The following is a 25,235-nucleotide window of genomic DNA, read 5'->3' on the forward strand; positions in this document are numbered from 1 at the left end:
AGTAGCTCCAAAAACTGACCACTCTGCACTTTACGTCACAGATCGACAAGAGAAGTATTTCTTTGATGACAAGGCTTATTTCCTGAAAGTATAAAACATCTCGGTTTGTATTTTTTTTTTTCGGTCCGAGCGCCACTTGTTTACTGTGTCCAGTGTAAATTAGGGAGGCAGGAGGAACTACCTCCACCACTGCCTCATCTAATGGGATGATCTTCCCATCTAGAGAGCAAATAGAATTACTGGGCTGTTATGGGGAGCATTCTCAGGTTTCTTTCCGAATTGTTTTCCATCATTCTCCTACATGCAACCCCGGTGGCAGAGCTCAGGGCCGACATCCATCCAAATATCGCAGCGGTACCTTGCGGATGCAGACCGACTTCCAACCTTTCACCATAATGCAATTTAACAGCCGAGCATGATGACGTGCTGCCGGGCGACTGTCAGTGCAGGGCCTGCCGACTGTCTTCGACTACTGGTCAACGGAGCCATTTATAATCACTATCTTTCACTACTTGTGGTGTTGAAGGCAAACATCCCAGCTGATCTGTCAACAGAGCAGTTGAAAAAATATGATCCGAACAGAGGTTAAATCCTGGTTACTGATGGCCCTTTATAGCCTCTGCCGGAAACTATTAGCATCTTAAGAGGGAGGAATGTTTTATAAATTATTAACAGCAGTCCAAATATTCATTACAGTCCAACATCTACTCCGACTGCTGAATCAGAAAGCAGTAAACAAGATGCCCAAGTGATACTTGACTGGACTGATCTATCTCACAGTGATAATGTGATTATCATTTCGGACCACACCCAATAGTGGCGCTCAATGTTGTCTCTCCCTCTCTCCACAATTAGAAAAGGAAAGATAATGCGAAAGGCATGGACGACATTGTTGTCAGCCTGTTCTTTGAAAACATATCAATGCTGACTCACGCACCTTGTTTTTTTTATGTTGTCAGATAAGTCCAACCACCTAAAAGCTATTATATCTGTGTGTTAGCCTATTGTGTTATTGTTACGTGGGGAAATGGTCAAATAATGTTGACTAAAATGTACTTTGCCATGATTGTCCCAGTGAAAGAAATTGTTGCTAGCATAGCATACATTGAGACTTTGTAGAGAGGAATGATACATTGATGCTTAGCACTTTATTTTCTGTGGTGATGAAAGTAAGTAAGTAATTTATATTTGTAGAGGGCTTTTCCAGATCAGGGTTTCACAGACGCTGTTACGAAAGATTATTCATTGACTTATGATATATTAGAAGAGTTAGAAATGATAGCATCATAAGTGGAAGGAGCCAGACTGAAAAGGATATGACTGACTAGTTTGGAAGGGCAATATAGGGTAAACAGGAGGGGGCTCAGTTGCTGAAGTGACCTCATAATTAAAAATAATGGAGTATCCTTAAGTATTAGTGCTGAGAATTATGACCTGCTCTAGTAGAAGAACTCACATTCCCCCGATCCTTAAAACTCTACATCTAGAAAGGCGCTTTTCAAATAAATGCCTCACAGTCGTATCACAAACGGTTTAAAATTTAAAGTGTTTCAAACAACATTTGAAAAAAATAAAAACCCCAAGTTACAGTAAACACAAGCCAGAGTAACCTGTAAGAATAATTATGCTAGACGTGGGTGAGGTTCATGTTCTCTTTATTCTTTTGGCTGGTCAGTGAAATGGCTTAAAGCTGTGTCTCGCATGCACTTGAATTATACATTCCAAACATTATGCATATAAATTATGGAGATGTCAAAGTCTGTGTAACCAAAACATTCGTATACGCATTGTGTTAATATTGAACATTTGACTTACATGCAAAATATACTCTTAAATATAACTACTTACAACGACATTGACAAAGAGATGCATGTGTGACAAAAAAAAACAAAAAAACAACAAACATCCTATAATGAGTTGAACCGGTTGAGATCACATTCAAGGTGGGATGTTATGTCCTTGGTATAATCACTTGAAGGAGTTTTGAGCCATTTCATTTCCAGTTTGATATTTTACAAAAACTAACATGTTGTGAGAATTAAAAAAAAAAAAAACACACACACATTTAGAAAAGATTTAACAACCTGGTCTCAAAACAATATTTTGATATTAAAATGTTTTTGGTATGTTGCAGAACTGCAGCATTTGAACAAACATATCGCAACCAAATTTAAAAGAAAAAAAAAGGGAAAAATGAATCCCTGCTTATTCCGTCTATTTAACTCTTAATAGTTTCACATAAAAAAAATGATATTTACTAAAAGTGAGCAGCAGCAGCAGCTAGCTGGACAATCATAGAAACCCCGAAATGTAACATCGATTTTTTATCTTGCACTGGAAGCACAGTTTGGTGGAATGGTTGTATGCAGGTTCTCGACAACCATTAGCTACTGCTAACCATATAGGTTATCATACACAACATGGAACCGTGACTGGTTCATAATCAGCAGCTGTGATGCAAAATTAAAAGAAAAAGAAGCAGGTGATTCTCCATGATAATGTTGGGGAAGGTCAATAAAAAAATCTTTCAGAAAACATGTGCAAGTATTTACATAATAACCGTGTAAATGGGGGCACAATAACAGACGTGTTACATATGTGCAAAGAGTGAGAGCCAAAACGTATGTCGTGGCTGCCATGATGCATCAGAAAGTCATGTTCCGACCCTTAACCAACGTTGCATTGATGAGTCTGTAAACTCACCATCAATAATCGCAATAGGAACAGAAGAACAACAAACATTTCACTTTTCACTTTCTTTGAATGTGGTAGTTAGCAGGTTGTATTTCTTTAGAAAGTTACCAGGCACATAAGCTGGTTGGACTGTATAGCTGAGTAGAGGACTGGGAACCTGGGGGAGGTGGGGCAGCATGGGTAAAACGGTAACCACGCTATAGGATTCCTCTTGGGAAGGGTATTAAAAAAAACCAAACTCAAAAGCCACCTCCTCTTCCTGGCTTTTAGGATCCTTTCAGGATTTTAATAATTAAGCGCCAAAGGTAGGGCCATATATTAGTTTATTTGTTTGGCTGACTCAGTAATTGATGTTGACATCCGTTAGGTAATTCGCTTTGAGTTGATTGACATTCTTTGATGAAACTCCTTTGATCTCTATTTCTAGTCTGCCTGGTTTGAAATAAAAGTCAAAGTGAAAAACCAACGTAGCGATGTTTGAGGCATGGGAGCAGTGGCATGACCGAGGCACTAGTATGTAGAAGCCACACTAAAGTAGGACGATAGGCTCGTCTCCGAATGATCACCCCCTCGCTTATATCGACGGAAAGAGGATGACGAAAACACTACATCTCAACATGCATTGCCTTCTAGAGACATTCATGCGCATCCTGTAATTTTGCAGCATCATTATCATCCATTTACATTTTTCAAGTATTCTAAGTGCTATCATCGCCGAGATGGACTTTGGAGGGATTAGAAAGACTTCCCCCCCGGAAGCTACAACTCCTTAATGTAAAAAAAGGATCTTATAAAAGGCAATCAATCATGCTATGAGTTGTGCAGTTATCTATCTTAGACTCTTCAGCATTTGAGTTAAATGAATACAGTAATGATATAAGAGGTTGTCAAGACACTAGAGAGCAGATCAAGCTGTAATAAAAGTTAAAGCTTTAGAACACTTGAGGAAATGTCACCATATATGACACAACCTGCGTCTTCAACGGACTGAGAACAGTTCCATCTGAGCGGGTTACGCCACACCAGTGTTTGGAAGAAAGCCTTTTGTCAACATCTTCATTAAAAAGTCTTTGTGGCTCCTTAAGAGTTTCCCTCCTTCCCCATGACTTCCTTTTCACTTTTGTCTTTTTCGTATTTGTCATTTCCGTTGGGCGTCACGCTGTTGGCGGGAGATGGTGACGAGGGAAGGTCTTTTTTGTCCGCATCAGAAATCTCATTGAGTATTTCCTCTTGTTCAATGGTAATCATTTCTTCATCCTTTTGTATATTTGAAGTCAGCCCCTGGTTCTTGGTATACTCTCGATATGCTCTTTGAATAATCATAGCCGACGTTTCTTCCTGTTTGCGACGGAGAGTAGTAGTGATGGGTTCGTAGGAAACCTTGGATGGATTCGAGGCCATGAAACGCTCCTCCATTTGCCCTCTTAGAATATCCATTTCTCCATCTTCACCGAGAACCCTCTTGGTGAATGCGAACAGGATGTCCAGGCAGTGAATGCGCTCCCCGCTGACCATTGGCATATCCATGGACATCAACTCAAATTTGTTGGGTTGTGGGATGCGCAGCGGTGCATCCAGAGCGTCGGCAAACTCCGACAGTTTGTTGTATTCCATGAACTGAGTGGCGCGAGGGTCAAACCGCTCCCAAACCGTGTAAAACATCTCAAAATCATCCTCGCTCAGCGGATCTGCACTCTCCTCTGTGGCTACACCAAAGTTCTCCAGGATGACGGCAATGTACATATTCACCACGATCAGAAAGCAGATGATGATGTAGCTCACGAAGAAGGCAATTCCAATGGTTGGGTTTCCGCAATCTCCCTTGACACTACTTCCTGGGTGCTCTTTATCTTTGTCGCAATCGCCTTCGTTTTTGTTAAGAATCGGTGCCAGCAAGGTGTCCCACCCCCCAGAGGTGGTGATCTGGAACAAACAGATCATACTGTTGCCGAAAGTCTCGAAGTTAAAAAGGTCGTCGATCCCTGCTTCCTTTTTTACATAGGCAAAGTAGGACATGCCAAATATGGCATAGATGAACATGACCAGGAAGAGCAGGAGTCCAATATTGAACAAGGCAGGAAGTGACATCATCAAGGCAAAGAGGAGTGTGCGGATTCCTTTTGCACTTTTGATAAGGCGGAGGACGCGTCCTATCCGAGCCAGTCGGATGACCCGGAACAGAGTCGGTGATACAAAGTACTTCTTGATTATGTCAGAAAGGCACATACCTGAGAAGAGAACATGGTTAATGTTTGAACAGTTTCTGGAGAGCCGTCGATCACTATGAGATTCATACCGATGACTGAGAGGATGACGACGATGAAATCGAACACGTTCCAGCCGCTGGTGAAAAAGTATTGACGGAGCGCGATCATCTTCAGCAAACACTCTCCGGTGAACAGCACGATGAAGACCATGTTGACCCACCAGAGAACGTTATCTTTTTGAGGCGACTGGTTTGCCGTCTCCACCATCATGGTCACCATGTTGAGCCATATGAGCACCATGATCAGGATGTCGAAGGCTTGCTTCATCGTGATGTCGAAGATGAACCCTTGAATCTTGTTCTGACATTGGGAATAAAAACGAAAATAAGGAATTCATCCCCCTTTCATCCAACTTTGTACAACATACCGTTGGTCGTGGAATTGGCTTCTGTGGCTTTTTTGAACCCAACTTTTTCATGGCATTGTAGTATTTCTTCTGTTCCTCGGTCATAAATATATCTTGACCACCTAAGTAAAGTACCAAAATATGAATGTTAAATCACAGAAAATACTGAGTTCACAAAAAAAGTAAAGAATACATATCTTTCTCTTTTGCTGATTGAAGTTGTCAATGATGACACCGATGAAGAGATTGAGTGTGAAAAAGGCTCCAAATATGATGAAAATAACAAAGTACATGTACATTTTCAGGTTGATCTCATACTCTGGCTGAACCTCTAGCTGTTGTAATGAAGTGAAAAACACCAAACAATTAAAACAAGTTTAATGAGGTGAAAATGTTGACAGTGATCGCAAGCATAAGAAGGTGTGGTCACCTCTTTTTGCGAGTCCACGGCGGAATACATGATTTCCATCCAACCTTTGAATGTGGCCTAAACAATCAATAACGTCACAATTTCACCAAAATCTCACATTTTTCAGAAAATTACATTTTTGTTGCGTTTCCTTACCACTTGCAGCAATGCGACGTAACCCAGTCCAACATTGTCAAAGTTGATTTTGCGGTTCTTCCAGCGAGACCCATTTTTTGTGATGCATTCGTTCATGAATTTGACCTTATCTGGAAGGTATGGCTCATTGGTTTCTAAGTTGTAACACTGGTAGTATTTTCCCGCAAATAGGTTGACACCCATGATGCTGAAGATGAGCCAGAATATAAGACACACCAACAGCACATTGAAGATGGAGGGAATGGCCCCCAGGAGAGCATTGACCACTACCTGCACATAAGATAAAGGAGAATAACACAAATGAGGTAAAACAACAATCTGTCAAGAAAATGAATTCAAGTATAAAAAGGTAGGCGAGCAAAATTATCTCTTGAATGTGTTGATTTAAGTTTGTCTTAACTATATGTTGGACTCATTTGTATCATCAGTGTCTGTTTGTACAAAACTCTCTTGTAAATATTTTCATTAGAAAATGATCTTAAGCCCCGCTCACTGAACATTTCTGGAGATGAAATCTTGTTTACCATGACCACACCCACTCTGCTGCGATTGGTCAAACAGCAAGGTTTGTCATCAATCCCGGAAGTCTCCACCTCCAAGGGACTTGTTGTATAAACAAAGTAGGGCATGATTATAGCTGGCTAGAGGAGGAGTGAAGCCATTACTATGTCATAATGGAACCTGCTCTCGTAACCTTTCATTCGCCGAGATTTCCGACGGGGGAGAACTTTATAAAGTAATCTTTTTTAGAATTCAAACAATAACACTTGTAATCAGATGAATAACAGGGTTGCAGTGGATTTAAACAAAAATAGAAATCTCAAACATTTATTGCAATTCCTTTTAAATTTGAGAATAGAACTGACCACAGGTAGTCAGAACAACATTTTTCTGTAAGATAAATTATTCTGGCACCGTTTCTTTTTTTTATATGATCCATTGATTGATTGCAACTTCCCACCTCGGAACATGTTGCACCTCCTTCCATATTTAGGTTGTAAGTTTATCGGCTAAAAGGTAAATAATATAGCGGTTAATAAATAAAAATAATTGGCCAGAGATGTTTCTAAGGATTTTATCAACACCTGTCTCTGCCTGAAGTGTCAACCTCCTGAGACCAAGAACAGACCTGCTGACTCTGAACCTTTATGTCAGTATTTAATAAAGAAATATTGAATCTGTTGACCATCACGTTAACATCGTCAGATCATAACTAACAAGATCATAAAGAAGGTTCTAGTTAATAACATTAGTTTATATAATACGATGAGTTGTTGTTTTTTTGTGGCACACTCTGTATTTATCCATCTTAAACCCTTAGGTCTTCTCAGGCTGTTGTACTGACTCGACGAACTGCTGACTCGAAGACAACATCATGGTCTGAGTCAAATAAGGTCAACCGCGATCATGTCCCGATTACCTCTGTGATTTTGTTTAGGATGAACAAACTTGACATTTTGAAAATTTAGTCGCAACAACTAATGAGCTTCGGAGACTTGAACCCAGACTTGATTGGATTTAGAGCCAGACTGTCTCTTTTTCCTCATATACTCTTCGATAGGAAGAAATAACATTGGATTGATCTAAGATTGTGTTAGAGACGTTACATACGGTTTGAAATGTCTAAGAACGGGGGAGATGAATGAGGATTGTCGAGCAACTCAGTTGGTTTGTGAGTCTGGAAGTGACTGTAAAAGGTTTTGTTGAATAAGATTAAATAAAAATGAATACTTTTCTACTGGTTTTTCTGTTGCTTTGTGAGTTTATCACATTTTTATTAAAGTTAAAGTAAAACTGTTTTATGTATATATAGAGGGATTATAATAAGTAAAAAAAACGAATAAATGATTGTGTGTTATAAATCCGAAATTTCTAGAAACAAAAAAACAAGGAAAATGATAAAGGTAAAGTGAATACTTAGGGTTGAGGGAGTAAATCCCTAAGACTTTAGGATTAAAATGTGTGCTGTTGTCACCAAATATATCTTAGCCACAAAGTCCCATTAACTAAATAATTCATTTCATGCATTAGATAATGTATTTCACCAAAACGCTGCAAATTGTATTAAGGAATTTTTAATAATTCCAGCAACAGTAGAAAGTAGAAAAAAATAAAGGAAAACAGTAGCTTTTGATTACAGCAATGCATGCTGGGATAGTCCATTTTCAAACCCAGTCATAAATGGTTTAACTTAATAACTAGAAATCACTCTTTTTTTTGACAAAAGTGCTAAACAAATTAAGTTATATCCACAAGATCATTGAGTCACAAGCCAGGCAAACAAATCAAATACATATAAAGTGCAGTTGTAAATAAAAAATATTATCATCTATGGAAACTCTCACCCTCATCCCCTCGAATCTGGACAGAGCTCTCAGCGGCCTCAGAGCTCGTAAGGTCCTCAATGATTTTATGGCACCGATATCCGAGTATCCACAGGCGTTGGCCACCATACTCACCAGCGAAACCTGGAAAATACACAAAGTCCTGCCTCACCCTCGCACATCTCTTCTCAGTTGCACAAAAGGCTGCGACTCACGTCCACGATCAGGAAGTCCAGCCAGCACCAGGCGTTGGTGAAATACTTGGCGAATCCATAAGCCACCCACTTGAGAACCATCTCAAGGATGAAGATGTACGTGAAGATTTTGTCGGCAAACTCCAGCATAGTTTTGATCGTCTTCCTCTGCTCGATGTAGACGTCTTCAAACGCCTGGAAAGAAGGGATGATTAAAGCTTCACGAGGACCCACATGGTTGACAAAAGATGATTGACAGTGAGATGGAAGAGTCAATTGATATAAATTGATTTTTTAAAAAGTGTGTCAACCTGTTTTTTTAATGATAAAAACTGCTAATTAAAGTTGTTGAATGTCATCACTGCAAATATACATCGACACCTTCATGTCTTTTTTACCAACAACATATACAATTTCCTCATGTCTGGAAACCCCAGTTAGAAAGAGTGTCAACTCACATAATTAGCCAAATCTTCAAACTTTAAACTGTACTTGTTACTGTACTTGTACTTGTACTTGTGTAACTTTAAATTGATTTTATTCGTATTTCACTTTACATTTGGTCAAAACATCTCAATGCTACAATTTTAAAGCAGGATAGCAACATTAAAACAAGCTAAAGACATTAAAAAACAAGACAGTTGGAAAAAATTAAATTAAAATAAATAAAAAAAACTAAAGATTCCAATGTTAAAATTATATATTTTTATGTTATGCTTCTCTAAAAAAGTTAGTTTTGTGTCCTTTTTAAAAGCATCCTATTTTTTATATATACAGTATATATATATATACAGTATATATATATATATATATACATATATATGTTGAGTTTTGAATACCACCCTGTAATAGTAAAATGATCTAGCTATTACCAAAACGCTCTTTTTTTAAGGTGACAGAACACAGACCTGACTAGATCACTCTTGCAGGAGCCAGGGTCTCAAGCACAATTCCTACACAAATTGATAGGTTTGATTTGCTTCTTTTGCTAGCTAGGAAGGATCAACTAACCTTAAAGAGCAAGGGACTCGACTCTTGTTCAACCTTTGGATGGTTAAAAACAAGTCATTTAGCTTTGATTAAAAAAAACACATACAATTTAAAAATAATTACACAAATTCCCACTGTAACCAAACAAAAACCCATAATACTATTGAATTATTTTTACCTGTGAAGTGAAAGTAGTTTTAAAATGAATTGTGTACTCGCTAGCTTAGCTAGTCAATACCAGTGAAAGCTGCAGCTATAGTTACATTACCAGTAAAACCACACTGAGGACATCTTTACGTGAAAAAGGCATGGAGTGACCCACGTATTTCAAACGAGGTTTATCTTTCGAGAATCGGGGACGGGCGTGGCAGTCTCCGCGGAGACTAGCATTAACGTGTACTTCCTGCAGAATACAGGAGGGCCACCAGGACTGGTCTGAGACGACCACAAGATGAAAGGATGCTCACTAAAAATGGATTGAAAACCACAGAAGGTCAGATGCATGCTGGGAAGCCTCAGCTCAACTCGGGGAGGGGAAATAAAAGAGTGTGAAGAAGTGATGTGATGGTGTTGAACCAAATCTACTATTTATTTAATAGAAATAAACTGTTTTTTTTTTTTTGCAGGAGGACCCAAGAGGGAGTATCTTTCTTGGTTTATTGCTAATGAAATACAACTTCCTGAGCCAGAAAACTTGACTCACGAGAGCTCCGCTGCTGAGCAGGATCATGAAAACGATGAAGCTTTCAAACCAGTTGTGCTCCACGATGCGGAAACAGGTTTTTCGGATGGTCCACCAGATTTTCCACCAGCCTACTTCCACGCTCACCTGGCAGCACTTGAACCTGTTGACACAAGCTTGGAAAAAAGAAAAATGGTTTTGTGTTTTTTTTTAGTAAACATCAAAGCACAAAGATTTTATTTAAATATTTACAATCAGTGAAACAGGCTTCAGGATCCATCATGTCTTCCTGCTCCATGTCCAGCGAGTCTTCACCGCCTTCACCGAAATCCACGGTGCTTCCCTCGGAGGAGCTGACCTCGTCCTCCACATTCTGCAGACAAACAAACCCCACCAAAAATAAGAAAGCACATTTGGATCATCAGGTCGCTCACCAGCTCCCGTCAATCATCTTGATCAATCATATTTTATATATCATATATTAAAAAGTGGAAGTTGGGGTTTGTTTATATACTTGATTGCACATGTGATAAACTGTCCAAATCTGTCCTACCGAGTCATTTTATGTGGCCCGCTGTATTGTTCGTTAAAATCAAAGTAGAGATAAGATAAGATTAGATTAGATATGATCTATCTGTCAACAATCGTACCAGGACTTCCAGTACGAGAAAAACCCACAATTAAAAATAGGAATTCATGGGTAAATGGGTATATGTACTTTTTTTTAAAGAACATTTGTAGATTATTTTAAAGAGTTTGGCCATTTTTGTGATTTATTTTGACACCCCTGCTTTAATGGGTTGAATTCTCAATACTGTGATTTGAAACTTGTTATTGTTGTACGTAGGTATGAGTGTGTGTGTTAATGGTTGTGTTTTTTTGTGTGTCCTGTCCAGGGTATCCCTCGCCTCTCGCCCGAAGAAACTGGGATAGATTATTAAGGATAAAATGAAGATTAAGTGAATTCTCAATTCTACATTTGAATTTCACGTGATAAAGTAATGCATTTTCTCTTCTAGAAGAGATTTTCCCATTTATTATCATCTTAATATTCACATTTTTCAATTCAATTTAAGATTTTTGCAACCAAAAATACACTTTCATTCTATTTACCACATGTCATGTTTGCTAAACTATAACAGTGTGTGAAGCAACAATTGGAAATATAAACAAAAAAACTATATAGCTTTTATTATTACGTATTGCGTGATCTCGTTTGTTTTTTTTAATTCAAAAATGTAATTTTTAACCGACAAAAATGAATAACTATCTCAATAGAAACGACTTCAACAGTAGTTAAAAAAAGTCGTTGTTTGATCGATTAAGTATAGATGTTAAAGTCAATTAAGGAAACACATATGATGCATAACAACTGCTCTTCGTGGCCTCATAGCCACATCACTCGAGGCACGTTCCGTCAGCCAATGATGATGTTTTGCTGCAGAAGTGTGCATGTGGGTGGGAGCCACGTGCTTTCCTATGGTTTTTCTACAGGGTGTGTCTGCTAATAGCTGCTGGATGTGGAGAGTCTGATGCTTCCTGGTGAATGCACGAGCACTTTTCTGTCCTGGGACTGGCTAATGCAGCGCACGGAATGATGTGAGCATGTTACAGCAGAACACGCTCTTTAGCGACTAATGTGTTTGTATCGTCGGTTGATCTCAAAACCACACAACTTCTCTTATTAATTCCATTAATAGGGCAAATTTTAATTGAAAGAAAATGTGTTTTAAATGTTAATGTTCAGATGCTTGTGTAAATAAACATCTTTAGATGTGTATCATGTAAGGGGTCTGTTTGCTTTAATAATATTTGTAAAAATATGACATATAAAAAGCAATATAAGGGCGTCACTTGTTACAACTAAGTCTAAGTGCCCATGGAGGCTTTAAACTGGGACTTTGAGTTCAAGACTTGTTCTAAATAGACTGCAATAACCAGAGTCATGGAAGCTGCTAAATTATTATTACATTTTAATTATTATGAATTGTGATTTGTTGCTTTACATTAGCTCTGTTTTGTTACGTTGTCAGTTATGTTGGTTTCTGTCTTAAAAGGCAAATTAAGTTTCTCAGCACAGTGTCTGAAATGACCCGTGATCTAATAAACTATATTTTCCTTTCTATACGGCCTTCATTAGGGGGTCGTGGTTACGGAGTACTTGTCGGAAACTTCACGTGCTCTCTTTGCACTCTGTAGTGGTACTGGTACTCATCATTAATATCGTATTAACTTCAATTTCCTGTTGTGGTCAACAACTTCTGCTCCATCTTTTAGATTCACAAGACCATTGAACTAAAAACATTTTACTTTGGCCTAACTAGAAATATCAATTAAATAATGAAAGAGATAGATATTTTCGCTATTTTAGGTTATTTTCCTATTTCACGAAACACTTAATTTTGATTTCAAAATACCTAATTTATATTTTGTTTCAATTCAAGATATTTCTACTTCATTGGAGAAATATGAAGTTCTTTCTACCTTTTTTCTCAAACATTTGAGTTTTCTTACCACTCGACATCCATATGCGTCCGACGAGAGACTGCTGAAGTCTTCGGTGTTGAGATTCTCAAAGTCCGACTCCCCGACAGCGATCGGCACGGTGACGGTCAGACTGGGATTGTTGATGAAGGACATGATGGAATCGTCACTCTTGCTGTTGACTATATACTTGTCGCCGGCCTTGTCGACTCCTTTTACATCCCCGTTTCCATTCCTAGGGAAGTCCTTAATGGCGTGATTGGGGACGCCGTTTGGCCCCAACGGTTTATGGAGCTCCTCCAGGGCCTTTTCTTCACTGGCCTTGTCTTTAGTCGCGTCCAGACAAGCGCTGCTGCAAACACCCCGTAACTTGGACTTGATGAAAGCAAGGCCTCGGTAGATTCTCTCCAGGGCCAACTGCATGTTGTTCACTTCATTTTCCTCTTCATTTGAGCACAGGTTGTCTGCACTGAACGAGCTCAGCAGCAAAGCCAGGAAGAGGTTCAGCAGCTGTCGAAAAAAAAAATAAAGGATTCATTTTAAATGGAGGCGAAAAGTGTAAGCTAATGCTTATCAGCAACCATGCTAACACTCACCCCCAAAGGTCCTTTAATGTCAATATTTCCTTGAACTATTAAATCACTTTTTTCATTTTATTTGTGAGAAAAGACGACTTAAAACTGGACTATGTAAATATGGTTTATGCCGAATCGGCACATCCCCCAATTATAGACTCCCTAAAACTAGACCTAACTCTAACCTTAACCCTTATCCCAACCCTAACCCTAGCCCTGGCCTTAGACCTAACCCTAACTCTAGCCCTAGCCTTAGACCTAAACCTAACCCTAACTCTAACCCTAATCCTAATCCTAACCCTAACCCTAACCCTAACCCTAACCCTAACCCTAACCCTAACCCTAACCCTAACCCTAACCCTAACCCTAACCCTAGACCTAACCCTAACACAGACGAAGGGCCGTATTCCTAGTGGGCAAATTCTAAGACGAATTCTTCGAATCATGATGTGTTCTTAGAATATGCCCCCCAAAAAAGATGAATACATTGTAGTAAATATATTTCTAAAGAATCATAGCTCTTAATGTGACATCTGTTAAGAAATGGGAAGAAAACTTTTAAGAAACTTCATATTTCTCCGAGGAGCATTTATTTTTTCTGCTTAAAATCAAACTTCTTTGGTGTGGGTTCCTTCGCTGTTGGTTTCCCACCTTCTGCTACCCATGGTAACTTTACTCATGGATTGCAGCCAGTACGGGGATCCTGCAGAATCTTAGATGTATGGATGCAACTTTCCTGTACCTTCTGCATTAACTACACTACTCACTTGTGCCTCAAAAGGTGAAAGCGGTCCCAGTATTTTGTAAAATAGGTTGCTTCCTTGGACATCTCTACTTGAAGGCTAGTTGTTGGTTGGTTGCACTTTAATTGCACTGGCAACTCCTTTATCCATTTGTAGGATTATCCATTTACATTTCACCGATTAGATGTCACAAAAAGTGGTTATGGAAAGATCTTCTAATCACACATTTAGGAGAAAATGTCATGACTCTATGCTGTAAGGTCTTCTGGGTAATGCATCTACCTTCAAAAATGACCACAAGAGAAGATTACTTACCACAAGATTTCCGATAACCATGACCATCATGTAGACTATGATGCACATGGTAGGTCCTGCCACCTCCATACAGTCCCACATGGTCTCGATCCACTCGCCGCAAAGCACCCGGAACACAATCAGGAAGGAGTGGAAGAAGTCGCTCATGTGCCAGCGAGGCAAGGTGCAGGTTTCGGAGATCTTGCAAACACATTCCTTATACTTCTTTCCGAAGAGCTGCATGCCCACCACAGCGAAGATGAATACGATGATGGCGAGCACCAGAGTCAGGTTCCCCAAGGCCCCGAAAGAGTTCTTGATGATGTTGATGAGTGTGTTGAGGGTGGGCCACGATTTGGCCAGCTTGAACACCCTCAGCTGAAAAGCAGAAAGATTTAGTCCTTCATGAGTCCGAGAACGAAAACCTTGGGGATCTTGAAACTCACCAATCGGAAGGATCTCATAAAAGACATCCCGAGCACCTTTGCTAAACAAAGCTCAAACAAACTTAGGGTGACAATAATGCCGTCAAATTTATTCCACCCTTCTTTGAAGTAATAGTACGGGTGCAAAGCGATCATCTTAAGAACCATTTCCGCCGTAAAGATCGCTGTGAAAACCTGTAGAAAAGAAGCGATATCAGGAATGGTAAATTCAATTTCTGAAAAGCCTGGGTCAGGTGCTTACGATGTTGCCCGTGGTCAGAACATATCCGAATGTATCGTCCATTGGATGATGCTCCAGCGCCATGAAGAGCGTGTTGAGCACGATGCAAATTGTTATGGTCAAGTCCACGAACGGATCCATCACGATCACTTTCACCTTCTCCTTGAACCTCAGCCATCCAGGGCAGCAGTCCCAAATCAGGAATTTTTGGGTAAAGGTTGACCAGCATGGCGGACATTTCTGATTAGCCTCCTCCATTTCTAAAGATACGAATGACATTTTCAAATATCTCAGTTACAAAACGGCAAAACCTAGACTCACCTTCCCTGGTGATGCTTATAACGCTGGCTATACTGCAGCTTCTGTCTCTAGCTCCGGGGCCGTCGAGAAAGTCGTTGGGATCCAGGTACATTCTTTGTTTCCGATCGTCCGTATCCGTGGTGTCGGCCTGAAGACAAAATAATTAGTTAGCAAAGTACGGATCACAGTTTCAAGCTAAAAAAACAACAATGTATAATTCTGTGTCCATCTTATTAGTATCTTTTTTAATAATAACTGAATAGGCTTTTGTTACACAGACAGCGAGAGAAGGAAGTAGTGTGTCATTAACCAGATCTAGCTCAAAGAAAAGGATTATAATCAAAGACTCCATTTATTTACTTGGGGAAATGACAAATTCTTTATATATTGATTTTATATTGTTTTCTGTTTTTTATACTTGAAATTGTGGAGACATTTTGAATAGACATAAGTGAGATGTGTGTTTAAGTATACAAATACAGATATAAAAATACATCAAACAAAATAGCAACATAAGGGAATTTAAGGAAAACGACCCATACATAGTGTTGCTTTTCCAAATAACGTTATATAATGGCACTTATTTTCATCCAAGATCGGTTAAAGCTTCCTGTACTTTGTATCATTGTTGCTTTTAAAACGCAACAGAGAAAATAAATAACCATTTTATATGGAGTTGTATTTTAAATGGTCTCTGGATATTTACAATTGATTTGTAATCATAATGCAAAATAAAATGAAGAGAAAGAAGGTTGCAGTTTTCTTGAACACTGCAAAAACTGACATTTAAACAAGTAATTTTTAAGGAAAATTTGTCTTATTTAGTTTAATGATGAACTAGATTTAACAGACAAAGAAATTAAGCTTGAAATACATGTTTATAGTTTAAAATTGGGGATTAAAACAAGTCCTTTTCACCTTTTTGGTCGATTTTCATTTCAATTCAGGCATCATTTTTGTCTTTCAATATACTAATAGAAGACTTTTTTTTTTTTTTAAATGAAGTCGATTCTAACCAGGTCTTTAGTTTGGACTTAACTTTATTTAGTAAAATTACACTATGGCATTACATGTTGTCCTGTTATGGGCTCCCAAGGATTGGAATTTGCAGTCAATCCCAACAACCAAAAGTGAGAGGCAGGGTATAAGCTGACACTCAACAGACAAAACATACACAGCAATACAAACCTGTATTGTCCAATAATAACTTTTTTAAATGGCAAAAAAAAAAGAAGCGTGAAATTAATCTTGAAGCGATGATAATGGACTGGACAGCTGATTCTTACGTTGTCTCCAGTAGAGGCCGCGTCTACTGTCACTTTAGGCAGAAGGAGACCGACAGGCGAGGAGGGCAGTGAAGTCACCCCTAGAGGCGACATCGCTGGATTGCGGTCTACAGAACTGGGCTTGATTCCATTGGGTAGAAAAAGAGGATGGGCGAAGAAGCTGCACTGACTTAAACTGGCGCTGCGATGATTGGACCTCGGGGTCAAGAGCAAAGAGCCTCTCCGGCTCAGGTTGTCCCCAAAGATGCTGTTCTCATCGTCCGCAAACTCGTTTTCCGAGCCTCCGTCTGGCTTATGGCTTCGGAAACTGAAAACACTGGTCCGGCTGTTCCGTCTGGAGGAGAACAGGGGTCCCCGAAAACTCAGAAAGGACTAAGAAAGAAAGACATTCTTCAGCGTGAGAGTAGACACACGAGAAGAAGCCGTTGGATGGAGGCGAATGAAAAAGCATGAGGATGATGATGGAGATGGTGATGATCGCACAAGTAACGTGGGATGATGAAAATGCTGGTTGTAGCGAGAAGAAAAAAAAGACGCAAATATAGAAAGAAAGCTTCATAAAAAAGAGAGGAAGATGTTGAAGCTGATGGAGGTTGATGATGACAGCGGACAGGAATACATCAGATCTTCATTTTTCTTTCTTCAACAAATGGGATTCATAACGTTTCCAACATGGCCGCCGCGAGCATAACATTGCAAACCTATGAACGTTACGGATGTGAAGTGTCGTTGAGGTGAACTTGGCGGGCGACAAAATTCTTTGTTCTAAAAAAATTTACATTGAATTAAAGTAGACTAGGCACTAGGTCTGTGAGAAATATTTTCTTTTAACAATACTGTATCAATTTGATTTATTTTACACTTTCATATAACCTTTTTATCATAGTTATTTTATGGTTTCAATAAAATGAGTATAAAATTTATAAATAGTCAAAGATTTTGGTAAATATTCACAGCATTTGTCCATTTTGGTGTTGCGATTAAACACCCGGCCTATAGATGGCAGCAGTCATTTTGTCTTCCGCAGCAATGAAATCATGTTAGAGTCCAACTATTACTGAGGACGAGAGGATACAGCGACTCCAGCGACTTTTAAAGCTGATGTTTGGACATATTTTGGTTTCCTAACAAAAGAAGGAAAAGGTCATGTGGTCTGTACTCGGGTCAATACTACAAATATATCCTTGTTACTACAGTATCGCACCGTATGTCGTATCGTTTGCCCCTGTATCGTGATACGTATCGTAATCGCCAGAATCTTGCTAAGACTAACACAACTTGGCAGTGGTGTACGGAAGTATATTATTGCCATCAGAATATTCAACGGTTTTTAACATTTCCAATATTTAATCCTTGTGTTATCTGAGGGTCAATGTGACCCAAAGTCCCGAAAACAATACAGATATGTTTTCGGCCCTCAGATTACACAACGGTTACACTTTTAATCTTTTAAAGCATTTAAATTATTTTAGAACACTTGAATTCCATAACAATTAAAACAAATATATTTTCTAAATGAATGAAATTATTTAATTACATAATGTTTTTTAAAGAAAGTATTGACTTCAGTTATTCAAAAAAATTAAATGATTAAAAATAAAAATCAGTAAAATAATTAAACATCTGAAATGTTAAATTCAACGCTACAATATTCTGAGCAGATTAACGAAAATATGTCTGAAATTTCTCAAACCTGATGAGCTGGTGAGAATTTCCCGTCATAGTTGAGATTGTTTGCATCCACTTTCCCTCCGTCTTCTTTCCTCTTCCACCTCCTGTTGTGTCTCTCTTTCGCCGATTTGGAGCTGGGCTTGGATTTCCCCGAGACCGTCTCGCCACCTTTGTCGCTCGTCTCGCCTCCCTCTCCTGCCGCCTGTGTGACCGAGAGACGACCGTCACCTTTGATATAAGGGGGGTCTCCTCAGCCATGTGACCCACCTGCATCATCTCCTGCAGAACCTTCTCTTCAAGCATGGCCCGGAACTCTTCCTCCTTCTCCTTCGCCTCCTTGATGGCGGCCTGGCACTGCTCCTCGTAGGCCATGGACACCACGGCCAGGATCAGGTTGATCAGGTAGAAGGAGCCCAGGAAGATGACCAGCACGAAAAATATCATGTAGGGCTTTCCAGCGCATCGCAGGGTCTGAAATGAACACCAGGACCACGACTCATTAAAACTGTATCCGTGTATCGCCGTGTGTGGTTAATGAAATCACTCGCATCCTTTCAAGAGCCAAGGTCTTAAGCAGGCAAGTTCCCGCACAATTAGTGATGAGTTATTCGCTTTTGGTTTTTGTTTCCTTCATCAATCCGTCCGTGCCTCCATCCAACCATCCGTCCATCCATCCATAATTTCAAACCATTCATCCATCCATCCTTCTCGTCATCCATGCATCCACCCACCCATCTTTCCATCTCATCGTCCATGTATCTATCAAACCCTCCATCTATCCATCCATCTATCATCTATCCATCCATCCATCCATCCATCCATCCATCCATCCATCCATCCATCCATCCATCCATCCATCCATCCATCCATCCATCCATCCATCCATCCATCCATCCATCCATCCATCCATCCATCCATCCATCCATCCATCATCCATCCATCATCCATCCATCCATCCATCCATCCATCCATCCATCCATCCATCCATCCATCCATCCATCCATCCATCCATCCATCCATCCATCCATCCATCCATTCATCCATCCATCCATCCATCCACCCAACCATCCATCCATGCATCTATTAAACCATTCATTCATCCATCCTTCTCGCCATCCATCCATCCATCCATCCATCCATCCATCCATCCATCCATCCATCCATCCATCCATCCATCCATCCATCCATCCATCCATCCATCCATCCATCCATCCATCCATCCATCCATCCATCCATCCATCCATCCATCCATCCATCCATCCATCCATCCATCCATCCATCCATCCATCCATCCATCCAACAATCCATCCATGCATCTATCAAACCATCTATCCATCCATCATCCACCCTTCAACTATCCATCCACCTATCCATCTCTTCATCGATCCGTCTTTACTACCAACCCTTCCTCTATCCATCCACCCACCCACCAATCCAAATCCCTCAATTTCTTCATTCACCCATCCATCTATAAATACATCCATCCCTTTGTCTATTTATGTAACCATCCAACTCTTCATCCAACTATCCTTTCATCATTTCATCCATCCATCCATCCACTCACATCAAGGTTTTGGTGATAAAGCTTAACCTGACAGTCGCGACTTTGCTTGACCAACGAGCTGTGAGTTTTACAGGCTTGTGTCAATTTGTAATATCATATTGGGACCAGCGTGAACTGGCTGTTACCTAGATACATGTTTGTTTAGGAACTGGAGACTACAGGTCACCGAGCTACAACCCCTGACAAGCCTGTTCATCTCAGTGCACCTGCACCTCTAGTCTCGCGTTTGTTTGAACAAAACGGTCAAAACTACTCCGTGAATACAACTGAGGTAACATGAAGCTGCACAGCTTCAGCCTGATTCTCGCATCTCAAGCTCCAGCTGTTTTGTCTATTTACAGAACCAGAAGGAACAAATATGGTGTGTTTGCAAAATGATGAGGTCAAACATTTCACCAACAAGCTCTGAACAAACAACGGTATAATTAACTTGAACAAAGAAAACCACTTGGAAGTGGAGAACACTAGATCATACGTGTTGCTCTAAGCATGTTTTGTTATCAGCTCTATTGGCTGGTTAAACCCAATTTACTCAATAGAACAAACGGTCACATTTAATCCAAATCAGTTCATCCATTGATTAAAGGCCACAAACAAATTGTATGAGACATTTTCTAAAGTAAAGAATTAAAGACAAATATTCACGAGAAAAGTCAATAAAAATACTCATAAATGGTTCATTAAATGCATAATTTAGGACATATTTTGTAACTTAATATAATATTGAAGATTCAAAATAATGCAGGAAAACAAACATTAACATGATTTAAAAATGATTACAAGGTGTAAAAGATAAATGCTGTATTCATTAAATATGACAAGAAATGAAGCTCGATGATATAAAAGCAAATAGAATATCATCAGATGTTTTGGTTATAAAATGGCTTATATTCTAATTTATTGAGAAACAATAACATTTTTCTCATAATAAGTATCTTTAGATTTAGACAAAAATGTAAAATGTTTGCTAGGAAATGCTGATATTACCTAATAATTCATCTGATCAATAAACAGATAATTAGACCAAACTAAAACATAATAAATGTTCACCCTTGTTATCCGAAAACAAATATGTTTGAGGTATCCCTTGTGATGTCTCTGGGTCAAGGTGAACAAACACATTTGTTTATTGGTCTACGGGTCACCTTGACCCCTAGATAAGGGTTCAAACATTGGATAATAGTAGAGGTACAACAATTGTTTAGTTAAATAGTAGTATTGTTTAACGTTACGTCACCTGCTGGTATAGATTTTCCCAATAATCTTGTGTCATCAGTCGAAAAAGTGCCAGAAACGCCCAACCAAAGGAGTCAAAGCTTGTATAGCCGTAGTCGGGGTTCCCTCCCACCCTCATGCAGGTGAAGCCTTCTGGACACTGCCTGCAACAAACACCACTTGTTGACTGACAACATTTTTGACTTCATAGATGTGGTCTTACCCGGCATCACTGCTATTTCCACAAAGCAGTGGATCCTTGCCTTTGCCTTTGTGATAATAATAATTTGCTGCAAGAGAAAAAAAAAGATGGTCAGTCTCTTGATCTTAGATTCTTCTATAACGTCTATAACAAGAGGAAACACACTCACCCTTGTCCAGTGAATACTCACTAAAGTTGCGATAAGGGTCGATCGATGCAGATGAATTCACGCTCAGGCGTGTATCATTAGTTATAGGCCACAGCAAACACTTTTGCTGCAGGTGACCCATAAACAGTTGCAACCCTATGAGGGCGAAGACGCTCAAGCAGAAGACGGTGAGGATCATCACGTCCGACAGTTTTTTCACCGACTGGAACAACGCGGCCACGATGGTCTTCAGTCCTGATGAGGGATGGAAGATAAAGTGATCCAGGAAAACATTTGTACGACATCACCTCAAACACCATCTGATGACAGTCGAGTAATGTGGCGACAGAAATTAAAGAGTACACCCTTCCGCGGAAACTAAATTGGGCAGCTTGTATCTGTGGGTAAATCAATGTTCATGCGTCATCCATCATTCATTCATTGACAACTGCTTTATCCTGGGGTCGGGGTTGCGGGGAGACTGGCGCCTATCCCAGGGTCACCGTGCGTTATATTATATTATTTATATTAAATTGTTTACTTTTGCTGCTAATTTTGTCGTCTGCTCGTCTCTTACTTAAACCATGACACCAATAATTCATATACATTTTTTGACCTAAAAAAAGATGGCTTCCCTGCACAACATAAGTAACACATTCATTTTATTATATAGTTATAAATCATCATCATATAATCAGTAATACATTTAATTCCCTTCATATTATGTTTTAATTCTTCTTTCTCGCCTGCAGTTAATACAAACTCTGTAGCGAGAATTCTGAGCCGTTCTAGTAGAAGAACTCACATTTTCCCGATCCTTAAAACTCTGCATTGGCTGCCAGTTTCTTTCAGGATGAATTTTAAAATTCTGGTTCTTACTTTCAGAGCTATTCATGGTCAGACCTTACATCAGTGATCTGATCCAGCCTTACACCCCAGCTCGGGCTCTGAGGTCTGTGGATCAGATCTTCGGATCTTTTTCCTAACTTTCTTGGGGCTGATGTGTTTGTCTTTCCCTTTTAAAGCATATATTTTAACTGTGTATTTTAGAGCTTTGTGACCCTGGTCTGGCGCTTAACAAATTATAATTACTATACTTACTTTTAAATTATGGCTCCTAAATGAAATCGTCTTTAAACACAGATTTTTTTTTAAAAAAACACCAAAGCTCACCTGGGATAACGGAGATAGCTTTCAAGGCTCGGAGCACTCGGAACGTTCGAAGAGCTGATAAATTGCCTAAAGGTACAAACGTCGTCACATACCTGCAGAGAAACCATCGTCACACGATCAACTCCAGACTTTATTGAACACAGACAAAAAACTTACGCCATGACAATGACTGAGAAATCCAGCCAGTTCCACGGATCTCTAAGAAAAGTGAACTTCCCGATGCAGAAGCCTCGTGCCAAGATCTTCACCACGGACTCCACAGTGTAGATGGCAGTAAACGTGTGCCTACGTCGAGAGAGAAAACGTTTCACTGGGCATCGGTTGAGTGATAAAGGAAACGTAGGACTTACTCGACAGCCTTCGCCCACTCCGGGAGATTGTCTCGCGTCATGAACACGCAGTTGGTGATGATCGTACACATGATCAACATGCTGAACAATTTACGAAGGAGTCAAGGAAAGTAGATTTTTCGTTTTGGGAGTCATTGACTTCAAGGGACATGCACACGTTTAAAAAAAAAGGATATGAATGAACTAAAATCTTTATTGATATTCTTCTAAGAGGGTTGAAGGGGCTGAGGAGGTAACATGCAGGACTTGCGTTGAATCGGAAGATGTACTTTCCTTTGTTCAAGACTATGAAAGTCTGGAAAAGAGAGAATATTTGTAGAGGTGAAGAGTTCAGTCCAAGAAACAGGTAAAAGTCAGAACATGGCCTATGTTCATGTCAGGTTAAGAATGTAACACTGTTACTTAAGTGAGTTGTTATTGTTCAAGGTCGAGGTTAGTATTTTTCCGGCACGAAGACGTCTACTCCCATATTACTTTTTTTCACACAAGCAGTATTTTGAATATATACTTTCGCGAACTGTAAATGATTGAAAGAAACTTTGACTGCAGACCATACCACAGAAACTGAAACAAGGACCTGCATCAAATTTTTCTTACTATATATATATTTTAATCAAGGACATCATATTTTTTATACAATAAGTTGCACTTAAAATCCTAAAATGTTCTCAAATATCGTCAGAGCAACTCATAATCCAGTGTGACTTCTGTAGTCATTCTAGTTGAACTTCTGATTTTTATGTGGTACTCAAATGTCGAAATGTTTTACTATGACTTAGGGACGATACACCACAAGGCTCCTTAATATTACGCCGCAAGGATATGCAGTATTACATCTTGAGGCTCCATAGTATTAGTCTGTGAGGCTCCTTAGTATTGCTCCGCAAAGCTCTGTTGTGTTAATCTGTGAGACTTTGAAGTATTAATCTGTGAGGCTCCATAGTATTACTCCACAAGGCTATGTAGTAATACTCCAAGAGGCTCTGTAGTATTACTCTGCAAGGCTCTTTAGTATTACTCCGCGAGTCTTTTTAGTATAACTACGCAAGGCTATGTAGTATTACTCCGTGATGCTCTGTAGTATTACTCTGCAAGGCTCCGTAGTATAACTCTGTGAGGCTATTTAGTATTACTCCACGAGGCTATGTAGTATTACTCCGTGAGGCGCTCTAGTATTACTCCGCAATGCTATGTAGTATTACTCCGTAAGGCTCTGTAGTATTACTCTGCAAGGCTCCGTAGTATTACTCCGCGAGGCTCCGTAGTATTACTCTGCGAGGCTCTTTAGTATTACTCTGCCAGGCTATGTAGTATTACTCAGTGAGGCTCTGTAGTATTACTCTGCGAGTCTCTGTAATATTACTCTGCGAGGCTATGTATTATAACTCAGTGAGGTTCTATAGTATTACTCCGCGAGGGGCTGTAGCATTACTCTGTGAGGCTCTATAGTATTACTCAGTGAGGCGCCAAAATATTACTCTGCGGGGCTCTGTAGTATTACTTTGCAAGTTTCTGTAGTATTACTCTGAGAGGTACTGTAGTGTTACCCTGCAAGATTCTGTAGAATTACTCCAAGAGGCTCCATAGTATTACTATGTGAGGCTTATACTACAGAGTAATACTACAAAGTATGAAAATAAAGCTGTTCTTTGATACTGCGCCTCATAACACAAGGCCCCTGATAGTCATATATATATTGTGTTTTTTTCCTTAGTTACAAAATAACAATACATCTGAGACGCCTCCCAACGGTGCCAGTAAAAATCCAGAAATGGCGTCAGTTCCAGAGAAGCTGTTGTTTTTTGTAATGTGTCTACACATGTTGTCATTGTTATCTAGTTGTGTCAAAATACATTGGTGGCAAAATATACATTCAAACTTATCAACTAGATTAATTCAGTCTCTATGCAGATGGAAGGAAGTGTGTCAACACTATGAGTGGACCACGTCAACAATAAATAATCTATATTGAAGAATATATCACGTTTCGCCAGTTTAATAACAAACACAATGTATGATTTGTGCTGTGGCTGTGTTAAATAGTGTTTTTAAACTGTAAAGTGTAAAGATAACTATGAAAATAGTGTCATGTTCTCGTGGCCCTATAAGGTCATCTAAGTGTCTTTGAAGATCGTCTACAACCGTGGAGAGAACGTGGAGATCAGGCACACCTACTTTCTGATTACTGTAGTAGGGATCCAGGTCCTCCAGGGGTGTTGACACCATCCCCGGAGGAATGTCGCCGTACATAAGAGGGAGGGATTTGCCGGCCTCCAGGTCACGGCTGGGCTTGGGTTTGACCTCATCCCGCTTTTTATCCTTCTCCTCCTTCTCCTTCTCTTCCTCCTTGGCGGCCTTGACCTCAGCGATCCTCCTCTCGATGGCGGAGAGGGACTCGCGGCTGAAGAGTCGAAAGCTTTCTGGTCGTGGTGGCACAAGTGGCTCTGCCATCTTTCATCCTGCAACGTCAACGTGAGCAGCGGTCGTCCGGCATGAGAAAGG

The 25,235-nt window shown here is 39.7% G+C and overlaps 1 protein-coding gene across 1 annotated transcript; it reads right to left on the bottom strand.

The window, feature by feature from the left end:
- Nucleotides 1-3,774: 3,774 nt before the first annotated feature.
- scn1laa (sodium channel, voltage-gated, type I-like, alpha) lies at nucleotides 3,775-25,235 on the bottom strand. The gene is made up of 26 exons (XM_087803690.1): nucleotides 24,909-25,235; nucleotides 22,910-23,028; nucleotides 22,734-22,823; nucleotides 22,540-22,668; nucleotides 22,384-22,475; nucleotides 21,232-21,465; nucleotides 21,084-21,150; nucleotides 20,883-21,024; nucleotides 18,349-18,552; nucleotides 18,104-18,283; nucleotides 16,411-16,782; nucleotides 15,146-15,272; nucleotides 14,846-15,084; nucleotides 14,605-14,778; nucleotides 14,180-14,536; nucleotides 12,577-13,056; nucleotides 10,315-10,435; nucleotides 10,084-10,238; nucleotides 8,412-8,585; nucleotides 8,218-8,340; nucleotides 5,873-6,142; nucleotides 5,738-5,794; nucleotides 5,505-5,642; nucleotides 5,329-5,433; nucleotides 4,991-5,261; nucleotides 3,775-4,922 (listed from the first exon to the last, which is right to left on the bottom strand). The coding sequence occupies exons 1-26, from the start codon at nucleotides 25,182-25,184 to the stop codon at nucleotides 3,775-3,777; spliced, it is 5,844 nt and encodes a 1,947-aa protein (XP_087659816.1). The 5' UTR covers nucleotides 25,185-25,235.

This window comes from Callionymus lyra, chromosome 12 (assembly GCF_982586985.1).
Source record: "Callionymus lyra chromosome 12, fCalLyr1.hap1.1, whole genome shotgun sequence".
Classification (NCBI taxonomy): Eukaryota; Metazoa; Chordata; class Actinopteri; order Syngnathiformes; family Callionymidae; genus Callionymus; species Callionymus lyra.

Excerpts from the sequence above, each read along its gene's own strand:
- scn1laa (XM_087803690.1), bottom strand. The coding sequence starts at position 25,184 with ATGGCAGAGCCACTTGTGCCACCACGACCAGAAAGCTTTCGACTCTTC. Across the intron at positions 15,085-15,145 it reads TATAAGCATCACCAGGGAAG|AAATGGAGGAGGCTAATCAG; the intron begins GTGAGTCTAGGT and ends TCGTATCTTTAG. Across the intron at positions 5,643-5,737 it reads CCGTGGACTCGCAAAAAGAG|CTAGAGGTTCAGCCAGAGTA; the intron begins GTGACCACACCT and ends TCATTACAACAG.